Raw genomic sequence first — 20,621 nt, 5'->3', positions numbered from 1 at the left:
TGCCTGGTTTTAAAGCCTGTGACGCCTGTCATCGACTGATGTCGGTGACGGATCACCATCGCCGGTGCCTCTTCGCGCCGTGGTTGGCCCCCAGGCAGGACTCGTGCCCCGACCGTCAGGCCTTGACATTGAAGGCTAGGTGGGAGCAGTCCCGCAAGCTTCTCGAGCTTCGCCACTCGGCTCCGCGCCGCTCGAGGTCCCGGTCCAGGAGGAGGTCCAAGGACCGGTCGCGGAGCCGCAGTCATCGACATCGCTCGTCGGGCTCTTCGGGTAAGTCGAAGCACTCCAAGAAGCGGCATTGCTCTTCGGACTCCCCTCGCCGGTCGCGCGACTCGGCCGTGGGTCAAGGTGGTTCCACCCCCGCGGCTCTGTTGGAGCCGCAGGCGCCGCGTCCGTCCCCCATACCCTCCGGTCCCTTGGACTGACGCGACGCCGGCGGCGATCAGTGCCTTCCTCTCGGCCATTAGAGGCCTGGCTCCGCCGTCGACGCCCGCCGGCACGGCCTCGACTGGGCGACCTCGCGTGCCGGCGGCTCCAGCCCAGTCAACGGCTCTGGCTCCGAAGTCAAAGAGCATCACTGGCCCAACTTTACTGCAGGACCGCAAGTATCTACAAAGCCTGTGCCTGCATGGCCCTTATTGTCATGGCCCAAAAGTCTGAACATGACTCCGAGCCGTGGACACGCTAAAAAACACTAAGTCAAGCGAAAGAAGAAGTGGGAACGCACCTATTAGTGCGGTATCAAAATATTAAATAAGGAAAAAACTGAACATTAAAAGGAAATAATATATCAACTAAATCCTTTTCATAAACAAGCGCATGCAACAACATTTGTGATACGAAACACAATTTGATCACAAGACCGCCTCAAAAAGTAACATCCATGGTTTCCCAAGGACTTGCAAAACACAGAGAAAACAGATACATACCCAAAAAGACAGGTAATATATATCCTCCAGACAGATGGAAAAAGCATTGTTGGAAAATAACTAGAAAAGCTTCTTATAAAGCCTAAAAACTTCAAACAAATTGTATGACTGAAAACAGGTAAGGAAACTGCAGCTATAACTCTACATCAGAATGTTTCCGACACTACCTATCACACAGCATAAGATAATTCCTATAACATAATAGGGTGAACTAACAAATTAATCACCTATCCCTTCCACAGAGGAGAAGGCAACTTACTTGAGTCTTCCAAAGAATACACCATAAACTCTGAGTTTCCTCACACAATTTTCCAAAAAGTGAAGCACATCTGATAAAAATTTAGATATGCAGTCCGCCCAGAAGGAGAAAACAATCTGCACCATAAAACACATAGTCCGAGAGGACTTAAATGAAGGATGAACCATAAGAACATGTTTTCAAAAGAATACAAAGATAAGGCCCTGAATCCAGCAGCGCTATAATAAAAATACACACCACACGAGTAGTGAGGACATACTGCGCTGATTACTCTAACGAGTAAATACCAGAACGTCCCTATATACCAGACTTACCACTGGCATACCAACATGTCCCTATAAGAGACAATGAAAGGTCGAAAGCATGCACATTTTAGCATACTGAAATGCTGCTAAGAAGCTTGCATCAGAAAATCTTCCATACAAGGACATCTCTTGATAATAACCTCTTGAGCACAAAACTCATCCTCAGAGGCCAAGGGACAAAGGTAAACCTCCCTCGGTCATCTAAACCGATCCTAAACAAGGAAAGAAATGCTACTGAAAACAAAAAAATCTGCTCTCGCAGGACACCAAGTGATCAAACTAACAACGGACATGTAAAAGGCCCTAACAAAGTTTACTTGCTGAACAAAAAATATTCTACATCTCAAATATAAAGGCAAGTTACACTGTAACAAACAACAAAAAGCTATGATTCTGAAGACCTCTGTCACAGAAGCGTCTTAAAAGGATGGCACCATGTCGACTGGACAGCCTCCGAGAAACCTAAAGTTGGCAACCAAGCCCGACGCCTTAGTGCCACTACCGATACCATAGCGCGACCCACAGAGTCCGTAGTGTCCATACCACACCTTATGGTAAGCCTAGCTGCCTGCTGACCATCTTTATTCAAATCACCAATCTCTGAGTGGAGGTTATCGGGAGAGATTGTAACAGATTCTGCAGTGATTCCCATAAAACATGGGAATATCGCCCCAGCACACAAGATATATTTATGGATCTCAAGGCTGAGCTTGCTGAAGCTTTACCACATGCATCACGACTCTGACTCCTTACCCACTGGAGTTTTAGTACTACAATCTACATCCCGTGAAGAATTCGCAACCTGGTACACCAAGCTACAGGTGAAAGTGTCTATGAAGACAAACTGGGTACCCAGATGCAGGCAGGTATCTACGAGCAATATCTCGGTCCACTGAGGTCCCCCACTCAGTACCTAATAAAATATCAAAAAGGGCCTCCCCAAACAGGTTCTTCCCCAGTCTGTCCCTGAAAAAGGACCTTAATCAAAGGGCCTATAGACCTTTTCACCATAGGAAGGGACATGTTTAAAACTGTAGCCACTTTCCTTTGCATGTCTACAAAGGAGGAACTTGCCTCTGTAGCAAGGCCAGAGGGAGAACGCAGCCCCGAAGCCGGTGAAGAATCCAGGCCACTAGCCTCTCCCAGAGCAGAAAACCAGCTTTCCTCCATCTGAGGCACATTAATGCTGGGAATGGGCTGAAAGAGCCCCGCCTCAATCGACACAGGCTTTCCTTCCACAACCTCTTCCTGAGAAAGAATCAAACCCTGCATATTCCCCTCAGTTTGAATAGTCTACTTCGCATCAGATGTCGTATGACGTCAACACGGAGGAGGAGAAGCAACTTCGACCAACGGCGCAGACGTCCGTGTCGGAGTTGGCTGATCGAAGTCAGACGTTGTCAGTCGAGATCCTTAAGTACTGTGAACCTGCGCTGATCAATGGACTCCAACGGCTCAATCGTAACCGAGGGCAAACCCTTCGACGGCGTCCCACTCACCTTCTCGGGGCCTAAAGGTGTTCCAGAGTGAGATGGGGTCCCAAAGATGAGGTGCAAGGAATTATAATATTCCCTCAGCTGAGCCATCAACACCCCGGCTCCAGGAAACATGGGGAGACGCGGTGCAGAGTTTCATACGGCCTCCTCAACTATGGTGCTGGAGGAACCATGAAAGGCTGAGTCTCCATGCAATGAAGTCCGAGAATGCCTCAACTTCACCCGATTACCTTTTGACTTCTCCGGAGAACTGTGTCCTCCAGAATGGCTTCGACTCCTAGATTGACCCCGCATATACTCTTCCCGGGACGATGAAGACTGAGACTGGGAAGCCTCCGAGGACTATGACACATGCGCCGCCATCAACTTCAACGCCGCTCCTCTACAGGCTTCAGTTTAAGTTTCTGGCAGGAGCCACAATCCTCGGCATAGTGGTGCTTGCCTAAACACCACATGCAAATTGTATATGGGTCCGTCACTGACATATATCGGCTACAAGACCCATAAGGTTTGAAACCTGTAGACCTAGAAAAGGCACAATGCTCCACCAACAACAAAGTATCGAGGTAGGTAAAAAAAAAAATCAATCAGAGAAACCGCTTCTCCGGATACGCGTTACAGTGCAGAAAAGAAGAAACTAAAGTCTGCGCGCCGGAGGGGACTAATATGGCTCTACTGACATCATGACCGGATCAACGTCATTGTGGAGCCGTAAGACGCTGTCCCCCAGCACGCAGAGGTACTGCTGAAAGATTTCCGGATCCAAACTGGCACCTGGGGAGAATTCAAAAGTCAAGGAATCCGCGTCTAGATGTCTATCAGATCATTTAAATTAAATATGTAATAATAAAGAATCACACTTTCTCTGTAACTGAGGGTGAAACTGCATCTCCTTGCCAATCTGTTATATTCCTGCTATGTTTTCTATCAAAAAATAAAAATGCACTAATAAACACTGCAAACTCACCAGACGTCTGTCCCTCTAACATACTGGAGAGCATTCATCTTGCATTCTCTGCTGCCATGCCTGCCAGGGTGGTCCTTAATTTCTCCCCAACAATAGGAGGGTTTCCAGCGACCAGAAAACATCTCACACAAAGTCTATCTTAAGAAAAGCAAGTACTTGGACAGTCTCACCCAGCTAATTGTAGAAGAATAGAAATGGAGCTTTACTGGACAAGTTATTGAAAAAGACAGCTTTATCTCGGGCATGAATTTTTCCTGAAAATAACAAGCTTCTCACAGACAAAGAAGTTTCCAACTTAGAAGACACACAGCATGTGTAGTGGACACCATCTGTGATGATCTCACGAACACCACTGAATTTAATTAAGCCAGTGTGATACTCTTGATTTTAGTCAGTCCCTGATAGTGTTGACAATCAAATATTGGCTCAAAGATTAAACAAGAAATAATCCAGGGTACAACACTTAATTGAATTGAGTCTTACTTCACAGACAGGGCCCAAATGACCTCACTTCCTCTATTTTGCTCATCAACACCTGCCTTTTGAGTAGGTAGAATACCCCAATACTCAATCACACCTCTTCTTATCAATGCATACCTGTCACATCTTCCAGATCTTATAAATTTTTAAAGATAACTGTTACAGCAAGTTGTTAACCAGGACTAAAACAGGAAAAACCACGTGGCAAAAGATCGAAGGATGGTAGAGAACTAACTGAAACTTAACTCCTCCAAAAAGGAGACCCTCACTTTTGGATCATGGAAGAATTAGGACTACTTTCTAATGGTCTCTGGAAACTGGATCACTCCCAACCACCTTAATGGAAGTAAAAATTCTGAGTATGATAATAGACTAACTTCTCACTCCAAACCCAAGATACATCAAATTAGCATGCTCCAAAGAACTTGGAATGCCACAGCCACACAAGTCCTCCATCTGAACAGATGTGACTATACCACCTTTGCCTCGCCTCCAAAACCCCGTTTTTATTGCTCATTGTGTGAGCTATGGGACAAGACCAATCTTCTTGCAATCTAAACTCAGACAATGCAGTCAAAGGACAAACCTCAGATCGAGAAAGACCCCACTCCTGATCATTCATCCATTTAATAACGTGCATTGGTGGGAGCTCTTTCACTGCACAGACTTGCAAACTCCAAAATATAATCCTAAAGGTGTAACCTTTGACTCAACAAAGCAGAAGGCCAAGGAGATTAACAAATCATGTGTTTAACTAACCAAGTTATATTAGTTTGTGTAAGAAACTTAATTATTTGGGGTGGGCGACTACCCACCTCAAAGAATAATCTGAACCCTTGTCAGGGTGAACATTTAAAGTTACTAAATTAACCTGAGCTTAACCCCCCTGGTAACTATGGCACAGGGCAGACAGGCTTAACTTAGGGCAACATGTAAATGATTTATGCAGTACCAAAAAAGCAATAAAGTCAAAATGCAAAACAATAAAAATCCCAAACTGAATTAGAAAAATAGATGTAATAAATGAACTGGCACCAGAATGACAAAAATCCAATAAGGGGAACCAGAGATATGAATCTAAGTTTTAAGTAGCACAAAGTGCCAATGACAGCAGTAGACCAGGATCTGGGTGGAATTTGAGGCTGACCACGGGGTAGCGAGGATAAGATACACCAACCAGGTTCATCCGGCTCAAAGATCTTGATTTAGGGCCAGACTTGTATGTTGGCGGGAAAGGAACTCTGTCACAGCAGCGATAACCTCTCCAATGGCCGTGGGGAGTAAGGGCTGTCTGAGAAATGTCTACATGTCCACCTGCCCAATTCAGATGGGCAGACATGTAGCCCTTTTTTTATGTCCTTCGGGACAGTAATATGTAAATAATGCTCCACCCACTGCGGGAGATGACTACCATGGTGAAGGGAAGCATTCCATTTTTTTTTTTTTTTAAAGAAAATCCTGTTTTGGGTTTTTCTTTTTCAAAAATTAAAAAAACAAATGTTTGGTGCAGGGTTGCGTCACGTTTGGTGCAGTGTTGCAGACACCAAACAGCTAGAGACAAATTGACAAACCCCTCAGACAGCAGTTCTTGCCAATGTTTTGTAAATGACCGCCAGCTTGACAGTCACTTATAAACTTGAAGGTCGGGAGCTCTGCCAGGGCGGAAACACGGCCTGATTGCTGTGATCTAAATCAGGCCCTTATTCCTTTAAGTTCAAACCCATCACAGAAGTATGCTTCTAAAGCCCCGTAGGCAAGAGGGGAGACATTTAGAAACGTGCAGAGAGTCAGGCAGAGGCCAACAGCAGGACTGGGTGTAAGAAGTGGCAGTTCCAGTCCTTTAGGGCTCCTCTCAGGTCACAGACAGCCAAGTCCAGTCCTCTTCTATTCTTTCTTAGGTCCAGCAGTGTTTTTAAGTGGGTGCCTGGAGGCGCCACATTTATTATGTCTGACAAGAATTAGTGGGTGGGAATGACTCCTGGGCAGGCCCCTAATAATGGGGTAAACATTCCTGGGTCCGAAACCTGCCCACTGCACATTTTCTTAATGGCATACGTCTTCAGTCATACTAAATGTGGGGTCTGAGGGCTGTGTGTGTGTGTGGGGGGGGGGGGGGTACTATGTTACTCTCAGTGTCCTCCCATACGGAACACTAACATCCAATTTGGGGCAGTCACTGGGTCCAGAATACATTCAGAAACTGAAGGTAAAACAAAAGCAGGGTTTTCCAGCAACTAGACAGTAAATACACAAGAACTGTCTTGGCATCTTGTTTTCTACCTTTCAACTGTGTCCCATTGTCATGTAAACCCAGCAGACCTGTCAAGCAGGATCTGATCCTGTAGTGTCTAAATGGATGTCTGCACCCCCACCCATCATATCCTGAGAGGTTCAGAGTAGTCACTTCTGCCCAGGCTAATGTTTGTTCTTTGGAGGCATTTCACACACTTTGAAATGCTATTCTCTAGCAGGGAGAAGTTGGAGAGCAAATACAAATTAGCCTGCAGGAACTTCAGGGAGGAGTAAGGTAACAGTCTAAAAGTTACTCTTCCTTAGTATTTATTAAAAATCTGACTTCACTATTGAATTTGATTTTTTAACATCAATTAAAAACAGTGGTTTAATCATTTTGCGAGCTAGTCTCATTCCTGAGATACAGTAACTTTGGCATTCCCATAGTGAAAAATCGCTTTTTGGTGCTAGTCACTGTAAGGACATGTTAACATTAACTTTATACATGTGCTAATTTTAAACACCATGCACCCTACATACAGTATTGAAATGCCTAGATACTGGTGACTTAATATTTATCAGGGAGGCTTTGACCAGTCAAATGGGTTTATTTTGACAAGTCAAGTTGCAGTTTTAACACTGCTGCAGTCAGATTACAAAGGTAGGCCTGTAGCCATATATGCACTGCCACTGTAGTGGATGGCACAATAGGTGCTGCGAGCCACTAGAGACATTTAACCTACAGGCCCTGGGTGCACTTTGTACCATATACTAGGGACTTGCAGTTAAGTTAAATATGCCAATTTGAATATGTTTAAAGGGCAAGCACTGGCACTTTACTGTTGGTTAGCAGTGGTAAAGTGTACAGAGTTCTAAAGCTCTCAAAAATATAGGTTCCAGCAAAAGGCGAAAAATCAGGGGTGACCAATCGGAAAAAGTGGATTTCCTACAGTTTGTGTTGGCAATCTGCAAAATTTTTGCCTTGTAATCTTTTTGCATCCCAATTTATGCTTTAGCCTCTGCCATATGTTGTAGCAAAAGTTCTGACCAAGCCTTATAAAAACACATTTGGCTACATCCAACACATTGAACAGCTACATACTCTACCAGTCAGCACATTGAGAGCATGTACTTTTTAGGAAGGAATAGGTTACCAACCTGGAACTAACCGTGTGATGCTCATAATGTTTATTGACATTCTATGCTGGCTTTTAGTGTTCGGTTTGGAATTTTAGAAGTGGTTTACTTCAAGATTTGAATTTCATTATAAAGGAAATCTTATGTTCATAAACAAAACCCACATCTAAGGTGATGTCTGCATCATTATGCAGACATCACCTTAGATTATTGTACTTTTTTCCTCATTGGAAGGGTATGCATGCAGCTGCTGCCGATGCGTGTGAAATGCTAGATGAAAAGATTAGTAAAGCTAACCTAGCAAGTCCTCCACATGGGAGGTGGGTGTTGAATATGATTTTTCAACACAAGCCGTATTTAGTTACAGGTGAGCAATATTTTCTGATTGCATTCGTTGTTGTTCTAGGTTACATGCTCTGAACTCCTTTAAAAGTAGTGTCCACTCCCCTAATGCTGAAGTGGTCAAAAGTAGTGTTAACTGATAGAAGGAAAACATTACATAGCTGTAATATATGGTCAGCAGCTGGTGGTGCTGTTATCTACTAGCTGCGTATACTTCTACCATCTACTGTTAGTCTCGGAAGATTGCAAGTTCTTTTTCTTAGAAAAGGTTTAAGTTTTGAGGTGCCTTGCAATATCTCTCCTAACAGCCACCATGAACCAGGACAAAGACTCCACCTCAGATTATGCCCTCCTACCCAACCAAAACGTTAAGTGTATGTCTGTTACAGTGTCTATGTACCGGAATTAAACATTTGAAATGCAAAGACATTTAGAGAAATATCAAAGAACTTCCTGTGTGCTTGCATCCAAGGAAGGTGGATGTTAAGTATGAATCTAGGGCACAAAAAGCAACAAACCAATTGTTACAGGTAAGTAGCTTCACTGGTTTGCAGCAGGTGCTGTGCACAGAATGAAAAGCAGTAACCAGTCCTGGAAGGCTTGTGAGCAGACAAAAGACATTTGAAGCAAGGTTTTAAAGACAATTTGTCTAACCTATGCCTCTTAGCTGGCATAAATGTGCACCTAATAATGCTTTGTAAACTTTTGGATTGATGACAGAAGATGTACTTACATATACTAGTGAAATATTCCCTATGAAAGTCATAGTGACCTCTTTGTTACATGTGAAATGACCTGTGGAATGCACCTGGCTTTGTCATAAAGTGGAATGCGTTCACCTAGCTGTGCTTGACTTGGAGATAAGGCTGCCAAAATGTGGCTGGGCTCTTTTTGGGTCCAGACGATGGAGACGTTCCTCTTCCTTGGAAGGATGAAGGGGTGCATAGAAGGTAGGAAGGGTAACCGACTGCCCTAGATGGAAGGGTGTTACCACCTTAGGCAGGAAGGATGCCCTAGTCCGGAGTACTACCTTGTTCAGAAAGATCGTCAGGTAAGGAGGCTGTAATGACAGTGCCTGCAGTTCACTCACTTCTGATCTTCTTGAGTACTCTGGGCAGGAGAGGTATCAGCGGAAAGGCGGATAGGAGGCCTGGGCTCCACTCGCGATAAAAAGCATCACCGAGCGAGTGCCGACTTGGAAACTCCAATGTGCAAAACAGCTGACATGGCACTTTCTCTTTGGAGGCGAACAGAGCTAACCAAGGCTCTCCCCACCGCTGAAAGAGACCTTGTGCCACCTCCGGATGGAGACACCATTTGTGATCTGCAAGGCACCTTCGGCAGAGTTTGTCCGCCCTGGTGTTCAGAAAACCGTCCAGGTGTGGAACCACCAGTTAAATGCTCTGACATTCCAGCCAAGTCCAGAGGTGCAGAGCCTCTTGACAGAGTCTACGACCCCACCCCGCTCTGTTTGTTGCAGTACCACATGGCGGTAGTGTTGTCCATGAATACCTGAATGAGCCTTCTCTTTATTGACGGCAAAAAGGCTTTCAGTGCCAGCCGAATTGCCCAAAGCTCCAACAGACTGATATGGAGCTTGGCTTCTGCCGGAGACCGGAGTGCTCTGATCTCCACCTCTCCCAGATGGCCACCCCATCCCAGAAGGGTCGCTTCCGTCACTACTGTGAGGTCTGGGTGGGGAAGAGGGTGGAGTCTGCCCTTGAACCAAATCGCTGTCTGTTAGCCACAACTGCAGGTCGTTCACAGTGCCCTCAAAAATCATCTGAACCAGGTCCGTGAGATTTCCTCAATGCTGTGCCCAATGTGACTTCAGGTCCCACTGCAGAGCCCTCATGTGCCACCTTGCATGGGTCAATAGCAGGATACAGGAGGCTATGAGGCCCAACAGCCTCAGATTTATTCTCACCGGAATCCAAGATAGAGGCTGAATCATCTGTATCATGGCCTGAATATCGTGGACTCGCCATTAAGGATAGCCCTGAAACTGCACCGTGTCCAGAATCGCTCCACTGAAAAGGAGCGTCTGAGAGTGAGTCAGGTGTGACTTCGGCAAATTGATGGTGAACCCCAGCTAATGCAGGAGGTTCGCGTAGCCTGGAGGTGGGAGACAACTGCTTGGGGTGAGCCTGCCTTCAACAACCAGTCGTCGAGATAGGGGGAAGACTGGAACCCCTGATCTCCATAGATGGGTTGCAACCACCACCATCACCTTTGTGAACTCCCGAGGGGCGCTGGTGAGGCCAAAGGGGAGCACCGCAAATTGAAAGTGCTCGTGAACCACAGGTAGCGACGATGGGCAGGCAGGATGGGGATCTGAAAGTAGGTATCCTGCAAGTCCAGCGCTACCATCCAGTCTCCTGGGTACAAGGCAGACAGGACCTGAGCTACAGTGAGCATCTTGAATTTCTCCTTTTTGAGGAAGTAATTGAGGGCTCGGAGGTCAAGGATAGAACAAAGGCTTCCGCCCTTCTTTAGGACCAGGAACAAGCAGGAATAGAAACCAATGCCTACTTTGGGCCCTGGAACCCTCTCTATAGCTCCCTTGGCCAAGAGATTGAGACTTCCGTGTGGAGCAAAGCAAGGTGATCCTCCGTCAGCCGATCGTACACTGGCGGCATAAAAGGAGGGGTAGTCTCGAAGGGGACGGAGTAGCCCCTTCGGACTATTTGGCACACCCACCTGCCCGATGTAATGTTTTGCCAGTGGTGTAGATGATGGCGTATTCTGCCACCGACTGGCCAAGAATGATCCAGGGGGATCAGCCTAGGAAGGTTTTGCGGTGGAGGAGGCGATGGTGGCTTGGCTCGACTTCTGGTTCCCTGACCCACGAGGCCGGGGTCAACTGTGTGGACGGCCCCTCAGAGGTTGCTGAACTTGCGAGGACCTCTGGTTTGGGTAAGGTTGGTGCTGCTGATTCATTCTACCGTAACCACGAAAGGAGAGAAAATTGGATGAAGCCCTGGGGGCTGTAGTGAGGCCCAAAGACTTGGCTGTGGCCTGTGAGTCTTCAAAGCGCTCAAGGGCAACATCCGCCTTGTCTCTTAAAAGACAGGATCCATCAAAGGGCATGTCCATGAGATTGACCTGGACATCCCCCGACAAACCAGATGTTCTCAGTAGGGACAGCGATGAACCGCCACCTTCATGGAAATCGCCCTCCCTAGGGAGTCAGTCGTGTCCAAGCCACAACTGATGGTGAACTTCACTGCGTCCCTCCTGTCCGGTATAGCTTGGGAGAGTACAGCCCGGTCCTCCCCCGAGATTCTGGGAAGCACGCGCCCTACCATTTCCCATATGGAATGGGAATAACTGCCCATGAGGCATATGGTGTTCACCGACCGCAATGTTAGGCAGGCAGAACAAAAAAAAAAACAAAAAAAAATTTGCCCAATTTTTCTAGCCTCTTGGATTCCCTGTCCGGGGGTGCGGAAGGGAATGCACCACGAGACGTGGAAGCTTGAACCACCAAGCTTTGGTGGGTGGGTGGTGAGGAAAGTTGGGTCGCCCGGTGTGGGGTGATTGCAGCCAGCGATCGTCCTATTCACAGGAGCCACAGTGCTGGGTTTGGACCATGTCCCCAGAAGGACGTCTGCTAAGGCCTCATTGAAAGGCAGTAGGGATTCCAAACTCGAGACCCCAAGCTGTAGGGCCTCTGTCAAGATATTCGTCTTCACTGCAAGAAGTTGCAGGTCGAGGACCTCTGCAGCCCTACGCACCACCATGGCAAAAAATGCTCACTCTCTCTGTAGCCAGGGTAGGAGGGGAAAGCATGCCAGAGTCTGGGAAGGTGTCCAGACCACTGGTCTCACCCAGTTCCTCATACCAGTCAATGTCTTGTTGTTGCGGGATTTCTAAGCGATCCTGCTCACCCCTTCAAATCCTCTTCCTCCATCCCTAACACTTTAGAATAGGGCAGAGAGAACAGCATGGAGCCGTACGGCTCCGTCGGCGCTGGTCTCAGCGTCGGAGGACTCCCGACCGGCTTCGTGTCATTGGGAATGAGGATCGGGGAGGCATCGCCGGTGGCGCCAGACACGGTGCTGGGGAAGGTTGTTGTAGAGGTGCGACCGGCTTCGGTCCGGACCAAGGAATGGGTCCACTCTGAGGCCGTAGCGCCAGAGCCGCCGGTATGGGAACCACGGGGGCCCCTCCATCCTCAGCCTGTGGGGCCCGAAGGCACACCGGCAGGGATCAGGCCACCAAAATATGGCACTCATCGTGTCTAAATTCCTTCAGATGGGCGGGGGACGCTCCCGGGAAGGAAGGTAAACGCGGAGCTGACCCAGGCACCCGCTCTGCAGAGCAGGGCCTCGAACACTGAGGTTCCTCCGCCGTGTCAGAGACAGGCGGGGCGAAGTCGAACCACGCTTTGACATCTTGTGCTTCTTGTGGTGCCTCTTACCGGACTTCGACGAAGTAGACTTCGATTTATCGGAGCAGTCCTTGGACCTTCCTCTCGACCGAGACATGGACTTGGATCAAGACCGATGAGGCGGCCTCCGTGGTGTGGGTCGCTGGGCTGCGAGAAGCTTTAGGGACCACTCCCTCAAAGCCTTCGGCGCCATTGCCCGGCAGTCGGAGCATGACTTGAGTCGTGGTCGTGCTCCAGGCCCCAAATACAGACCAAATGGGGATCCATGACAGACATGGGGCTGTGACCGGCGCTGCACGGTTTAAATCCCAAAGTCTTCTTGCTTGACATTGAAAACCTACACACTAACGAAGTCGACAAAAAGTCGTAAACAGTCTGATAAAAAATGACAGGGGATAGCTCTCCAACGGATCGGCGCTGATGGCGTGGAAAGAAAAGAACTGACGTCAGTGCGCCAGAGTGGCAATTATATTGACGACGTGGATGTCATGACGATAACGAACACGATGCCGACGACGTAACTCGGAGTAAACAGACGCCACCTACTGGTGCGCAGGGGTACTGCTGAGAAAAATCTTCCAAATCCAACCTGATGCCTGAAAGTTCACAAGTAAGGAATCTGCGTCTAGATGTCTCTATCAGATGTTCACTTATTCTCTTAGGATTGATGGTAGGCACAAGGAGACTACCTAATCTTCAAATCATGAGTTTCCCAATGTGTTCTGCTAACAAGATCAGCAAAGTTGTTGTCTATGCTAGAGGATGCTCCGCTGGTATCTGTATCTGATGGCAGTGTCCCCAATTGCAAAGCAATTGGGCCAGCTTGGACAGTTCTATAGAAGGAGTACCATCTTGCCTCTATAGGTACTTCATGGTGGTCATAGTCTGCTCACACACTGTGTTGTGGCATCTGGTTTGGAAGGCTTCAAGCACTAGGATACTGTTTTGAGCTCTAACATACCCATTTGGAGGAGCAGTTCATGTGGTCACTGGTGACCCTGAATAGCGAGGTCACCTATGTGAGCTTCCCAACCTGTGAGGAAGATGTCCATGTGGAAAGTCAATGGCAGCTGTGGGTCAAGAAATCATCTGCAAAGTTATCTGACAAGTTGTTTTTATTCAACTATTTTAATTTGTGCTGGATACTGGGCTCCATTAATTCTAGAACTTCCCATTTCCCCATGTAATTTTTTTTTTAAATCATTTTTTAAAATTTAGTTTTACATGAAAAACGAAGGTAAGAACCATTAGCATAAAGCATCATAGGACACCAGCTTGTAAATTAACAGAGTATCGTTGACAAATATCATAAGGTTCTCAATTTCTAGTAACTGGATACATATCGAACATCATAATTGGTATCTTTACCAATGGGAACCTAGCTGCATCAGGCCTCTAACATGTCGGAACTGTCTTCTTCTCAGGCATCACACATTTTACAGTGCTTTTGGGGACAGTCCCAGGACTCTTACATCAGGATCTCAAGAATGCCCCATCGGTCCATTCCACATTTCCATGATACAACACTTGGGGTGTTGGTTTCCTCCAGCTCTGCATGATGTCCCTTTGTCAGAGTTAATCCTACTCTCAAGAGAACTCCTCCAGAGTCAGTGAAAAACACATTTTTCAGTATATTTAACAGGGGTGCTTTTGAGTTCCGTTCAATTGGTAGTTCCAAAATAGCTAGGAATGTGTGGAAAATCCTGTTTGGATATACAGGCAAAAGATTTGTTTTAGTGGGGTGGAGTGGAAACATGGTAAGTTTTGTCTCAAGGGGACTGAACTCAGGGACTTCTTTAAGATCTGTTTGGTAGGGTATAATCGCAGTTGCCACAAAGTTGGAGATGTTTATTAAACTGAATTTGAGGTAGCCTGAATTACTCCTAGATTCCTACAAACATTTCTTCATACAGAAATACCCAGGTGGTCCCAGATACTGAAGCCCTCAAGGTAATTCACTTCAAAACAAGTGGTTCTCATCCACAGAGGAGTTTGGAGGAAGCTGGCCTGGGAGTCTTCCAGACCTTTTAATGTGTTTGTTAGAGGCCTTCCATGCTTCTATTACTAATGTTGTGGATGGGGGAGCTGCGGAAGGAATCTTACCTCAATATAGGAATTGAATTGGGGAGTCCCCCTCCATGGCCCACAGCTCAGTTGCATATGCTGTATCCATTACTAATCCAATCTGCGTGGGCCTATAATAAGACATTATCGACCATTATTAAGCCTCCGTTATATGTTGATTTACAGCATTTGGTAAATGAGACCTCGTGTGACCCGTAATTTATAAAAACAATCTCTCTCAGTCACTTATTATCATTGTCTGGCAAGATATTCCTTCAGCAGCTGCAAATGTGACCTTTCGTTAGGGTCTAGGCTAACAAATGATGCCATCACACCTAAGTTTCATTGTCCTTCTCACGATCAGAGGATGCAACGTTTGGTAAAGAGGAAGCAGCCCCAGAAATACGATCCCTCTTAGGACGCTGGTGTAAGCCTTCCCTGTCACAGAGTGTGGCTGCCAGAAAAGCCTGTGTTTGTTGAGCACACCAGTGAGGCAATTAAACAATGACTGTGAAGCCTAATTGGTGGAGAAGCGGTATGGTTTACAGTGTGGATGAAGCATTACATATGACTTGTCCTCTTCACCAGCTAGGTGTCCAGTTAGGGAAACACAGATTCTGCTGCGCCATAGTGTGGAGCCAGCACAAGCCATATGGTAAACACTTGTGTAGGTCTAGTAACTCTGAATGGTAGACTTCGAATCAGTAAGGTTTTCTCCTCATCACAAACTTTATGTGTGGGCAATGTGCCTGATGTATGGCGATTAGGAACTAGGTACCCCTGAGGCATAGAGTCTGCATATACTTCCCCCACCCCAGAAGTGGCATTACATCTTGCAAAGCCACCATCGGGGGGGGGGGTTAACTGTGATAGAGGTGCTGCTAAGATATGGAAGACAAGCTAACACGAGACACTGCTGAATATCTCAGACACCCCATCAGGGAACAAGCTGAGGGAGTGGAGCTATTAAGGAAGAAGTATAGGAGCATAGCAAACTCTGAGGTGAGTATGATCTACAGAAACAAACACAGCAGAATGTGTGAAATGGGGAATAAAACTGGGAAAAGTTTAGCCTGGCTTGTTAGGAAAGGAGGGCCAGCGATGGATAGATAGGGTGATTTCTGTGGGGCAACGGTGGCAGAGATATAGGGCCTTTGTGGACTATTTGGAATATGTTTATGGCTCAAAATGGAGGACGACCAGCCCGACTTTCCAAGTTTTATCTGAGACCTACCAATTCCTTAGATGGGGAAAGAAGAGAACAGTATCCTTGAGGCTGAGTTCTCTGATAACAAGATCTCAGAGATTATATCCCAGCTTAAGCGCTGGAAGGCTCTGGGTCGAAAGTGTTTCTGCCAGAATTCTTTCAGCCAGTGAAGTCTAGAGTAGCAGTCCCCGAGGGCAATGTTCAAAGAGGCACGGAACGTAGGTATTTACCCAGGGACCATAGGCAGGCAGATGTTGTCCTCATACACAAGGGGGGGGGGGGGGGGGGAAACCAAAGAAAGACTGGGACTCATACAGACGGATTTCTCTACTGAACACAGAAACCAAATCCTGGCTAAAGTACTGGTGACCACACTCATGAGAGTAACAGATAAGATAGTAGCTCCCAATCAGTCGGGTTTTATGCCCTATAGGTTGACAAGACACAACCGGAGACACCTGTTCGGCTGTCTAGCCCGCAGGGTCTGGACTGAAAACCGGATCACTACTGTCGCTGGACACCGAAAAAGCCTTTGATCCAGTGGAGTGGTCAAATCTGATGGCAATCCTGTGGAACATGGGATTCGACCCAGGTTTTTTTTTTAAATGGGTGGGTCTACTGTATAAGGAATCTCCGACTCTGGTACAAGTGAATGAGGCACGTTCAAGGGAGTACAGCCTCCATAGGGGCACCCGGACAGGGAGGGAGGGAGGATTTTATCCCACGAGTTCTGCAGACCCTCAAGCTATCTGGAGCATATGCCGGGATCAAAATTGATTAGACCAAATCCATTGCACTCCCCCTTACAGACTAGATTCCACCGGTTGGCATGATATCAGCCAGAGTTCTGAAAAGGATCGCCCTTGCTACCTTAAAGCGGATACCGGAGGATGGAGGTGGCCCTCCCAAACTTGAAATAGGCACCCCATCTGCAATTGATTAATGATTGGGCATTTAAAATTCATCGGTCAGGACAGGCTTGTAGTACGTGTTCTGTGAGCCAAACTCAATGTCCTGAAACGAGTCAGCGTGAATTGAGTGCTGTGGTGAAGCTGTAAGCTGAAATGACGATGCTGGTGAAGGAAAGGGGACGGTTGGTGGCTGAGGAACTGGGCTGGTGCCCTTCTGCCTATGTTTGGTTTGAAGACTGCCAATGGCTTTGTAGGGTCCCAGTACTGCACTTTGCAATGCACCCACCGATGTTTCCTTCTAGGTCCAATTGTCTTTTTGTTTTCAAAGGCCTGTCAGGCTAAACAGCTTGATTCCTTGTGGTCTCTGGGTAAGCATAGATTGCAACCTCAGTGATATCCAACCATAAGAACTTATTGTTGCACTTGGGGCAAAACTGGAAGGGCATGTTCTCCATGACCCCCCTTCCCCACAAGTCATTCTCATACAACCTGGCACCATGAAAATCCTTCTGGGCTGGTTTGCATGCAAGTCAAATTAGAGTCAACGACAGGTGTTCTGTAGTTGTGGAAGGTAATTTGGGAAACTGAAGCAGCTCAACAGCTCTGTCCAAAAGCAGGTCTGAACCAGATTGTAGAAATAAACAATAAGAGGTAGAGTCTTTGTCTTGGTGCATTGTCAGTTTGGGGAAGGCCTTAAAGTCAACTCAAAACATGCTTCAATAAAAAACAACTTGCAACGTCTGCCTCCAGAATTAGATGGCAGGTAAGTGCACAACAGCGCTATACAGCTAATGCTACAAGCATGCAACTTTCTATGTTAGTGTCTTTAGTAAACATGGGTATATGGCCTAACAGTTGGACCCATAAGTCTAGTTAAGATAACGTTGAGATTCCAAGTAGGCGCATGTGGAGATTCTCAAACCTTCTGTGAAGGCTTTACTAATGGGGATCTTCCAAAAAGAAACTGATTACTTATTTGTAAGTTGACATCTATTGCTGTCACGGGTATGCAAATGAAAGAGTAGGGAAGTCGCTTTCCATAAGAGAGTAAAGGTATCGCACTAAGTGCAACGGCACTGCAAGAAGTCTATGAACAGAGCTTTTTTCACAGTAATTGACGGAGAGTTTAGACTTGGCTGCGTAGAGCGCCTATGTAGTTCGGCAGTGATCTTGCATGAGGATATTCATACACTTTGATATGTTTAGGACTTCAGAATCCAAATTGTTTGATTAAGTGACTGTGGTTTGTGGTAGAACATTTGCTGCCGGGCAGTGTCGACAATTTCGGCACTTAAAAACAGATATAGGATTTTTGGTAGAAAAGGGTTTCTTGTCAGCAAATTACAGAATAATTCTTTAAGATTCAAGGCACATCAACTGAAAAGCTTTTAAAGGTGGTTTGGAAAGATTCATATGAAAAAGCCAAACAGGCCCAACCCAGTGCTCCAGGATCCTGTCACAAGGAACCAGGAAAAGGAACTGGAGCAACTGTCACCTAAAGGGCATGATGGGATACTAGATTGAGCTTCCTTAAAGATGCAGCATCAGTTTTTCTGCTTTCCATGGAATAACTGATTTGGCTAGTTTTTCCCCTCATTTCCTTTTGAAACAAACAAACAAGAAAAAAAAAAAGGTTAAATAGGTTATTTTGCCATCTACCTGCTTTGATGACTTCTTTACTTTAAAACTAGCTTTTGGGTTTTAAAGAAAACACACTAATTTAAACAAAGTAGTTTTTTAGCAAACAGCTAATTTTTTCCTAATGCAAAGCAATAAATATATTTATATTATTTTTTAAAGTGACTTTGAATCCTGCGTGGGTAGGTGTATGTTTGGGAGGAAAGGGTGTATATAATGACATTTATGTGCTTATGATTCTCAACAGAGGTCCCCTGAAGTTCTCAGTTTAACAGAAGTAACCTTGTGTCCTTCAGGTGATCCAAAACTGGCCAAAGTGTGCCTGCCTTCACTAGCCTGTCATTAATGTACAAGTCTCATCCTTCAGCCGATCTAAGGTCAAATTAGGACAGTGAATAGAAAGTGAAGGGATCCCCTCTAGTATTTCCCATGGGTCTGCAGGATTAGTACATGAAAATACTTGTATTGCAGATCAAGGGGCACCATCCAGTCCTCATGGACCAAGGCCAGTAGAACTTGCACAAGCGTCGTCGTTTTGAAATTCTACATCAAGAGGAACAAGGTCTGTACTCTGAGGTTGAGTTTGGCTGTAGACGTTTGTCCTCGGGGACCAGGAAGTAACAGGACTAAAACACTGGAAGTAACAGCAGAGCTCCTGATCCATGGGCAGCAGCGGCTGGTGTCTGGGCTAAGTGCCGGGATGGGGTGGGGGGCACGACGACAACAGACTACATACACACACAAAATAAATAAAAAATAAAAACGTACCTTACCTTCAGCCAGCCGCATTGCTCTCTCTCCTGCGGCTCCCAGAATCCCCTGCGGCCAATCCCTGAGGCTGCTCTCACAGCATGAGAGCAGTGTCAGAATTAGCCTAATAGCCCTCAATTTGCGCTCCCAGGGATACTTCGAGCCTGTGTCTGCTGTCTCCAACCAGGCAACACAGCTCGGGTGGAGACACCTTCACTGTTTGGCTGGCCTGAGATGGCCAGCCAAACCATAATGCGCAGGGAAGGCAGTGCACCTCCCTTTCCCCCTCAGTGCCTGTGACCCACTAGGCCCCGCCTCAAAGACTCAGCACACTCAAGAAAAATAAAACTCTACTAAAACTGTTTTTTGGGAGGGTGCTGGCAGGATAGGGGAGGCTTCTCCGCCATAGCGGAGGAGCCGCTGCTGTCCATGAGCAGCCTGGTAAAACGGAGCTAAAGTCAGACTTAACTACATGTAGCTCTGATCTCATGTCAGCGACAGGACAAAACTAAGATAGAGGCTGATGGTGCCAACTACCAGTACACAGTATTTATTACATGTTTTCAAGTTCTGGTTTGGAACCTAGGAAGTTTGAAAAGGCATGGAATTTGCTGGTAGAAGCGTCTATGGGAATCAAAGGTTTAGGATATAAGTGTGTAGAAAAGTGGAGTATAACTTGTCCTGCACACTCTCACATTTTAAACTGCCATTGTACGTTTTCTGAACTTTTCACAAAAATGTACTGTTAACGAGTAAAGTGCAAAACAAAGTGCTGGGAAAGACTACATTATGTAGCACAGACTAGCTGTGGTGTGACACAGAGCTAGCCATCGCCAGCATCGATTTAACATACCTGACTGAGGTTGAGAAGTGGTTACCGGTGTCTCTGGGGGATTTAAAGCACCAGACATGAGCTGAGCACTGCTCGGAGGCGCATGCAAGGCAGGGTTATTGCTGGCAGAAGTGGACCCACCCCCACAGTCTGAATCATCAATGTTTCCACCACTGTTGCAGCCGGCTCCGCATCCCTTCTGCAACCTGGGAAATGAGAAACAAAACAAATAAGTGCTAGTGTTTCTGACAAATCTCATAACAAACCACAACTTCCAGGCATCGACTTAATTCATTTAATGTTTGGTTTGTATAATGCAAACAAGTCTTAAAGTGGAGGCAAAGGTGGTTTCATTTTTTGGGTGTCAAATGTAGCTGTAAAATGCTGGAATATGTATTTTTTTAATTTTATTTTCAGTTTCTATTATAAAAGAAGAAAGTAACACAATGTATTCACATAATATTGCAAGAGATCACTCCGATGTCTGTAACAAAAACTGGGCGGTAATTTGTCACATATACTAATGGTAACTAGAATCCCATGGCTGCTAGCGTACAATGTGGTGCTCTAAACTCATTTAGAAAATCCCCACTCCAAGGGTGGCAGACATAGGTTGTATCAGTCTGAAACAGCCACCTTCCACACAGATTAAAATTGCATGCAGAAAAACATGCAGAAC

General features: G+C 46.3%; 1 protein-coding gene across 2 annotated transcripts in view; it reads right to left on the bottom strand.

Moving 5' to 3' along the window:
• PCNX3 (pecanex 3) overlaps positions 1 to 20,621 on the bottom strand; it is a 682,255-nt gene that overhangs the window by 42,137 nt on the left and 619,497 nt on the right. For both annotated transcript variants that reach the window (XM_085625837.1, XM_085625836.1), the window contains exon 33: positions 19,964 to 20,148. In XM_085625837.1, the coding sequence (XP_085481963.1) occupies positions 19,964 to 20,148 (185 nt within the window). The remainder of the gene's footprint in view (positions 1 to 19,963; positions 20,149 to 20,621) is intronic.

The sequence above is a fragment of the Triturus cristatus genome, chromosome 9, assembly GCF_964204655.1.
Source record: "Triturus cristatus chromosome 9, aTriCri1.1, whole genome shotgun sequence".
Lineage (NCBI taxonomy): Eukaryota > Metazoa > Chordata > Amphibia > Caudata > Salamandridae > Triturus > Triturus cristatus.
This window is presented reverse-complemented; position numbering and strand designations above follow the sequence as displayed.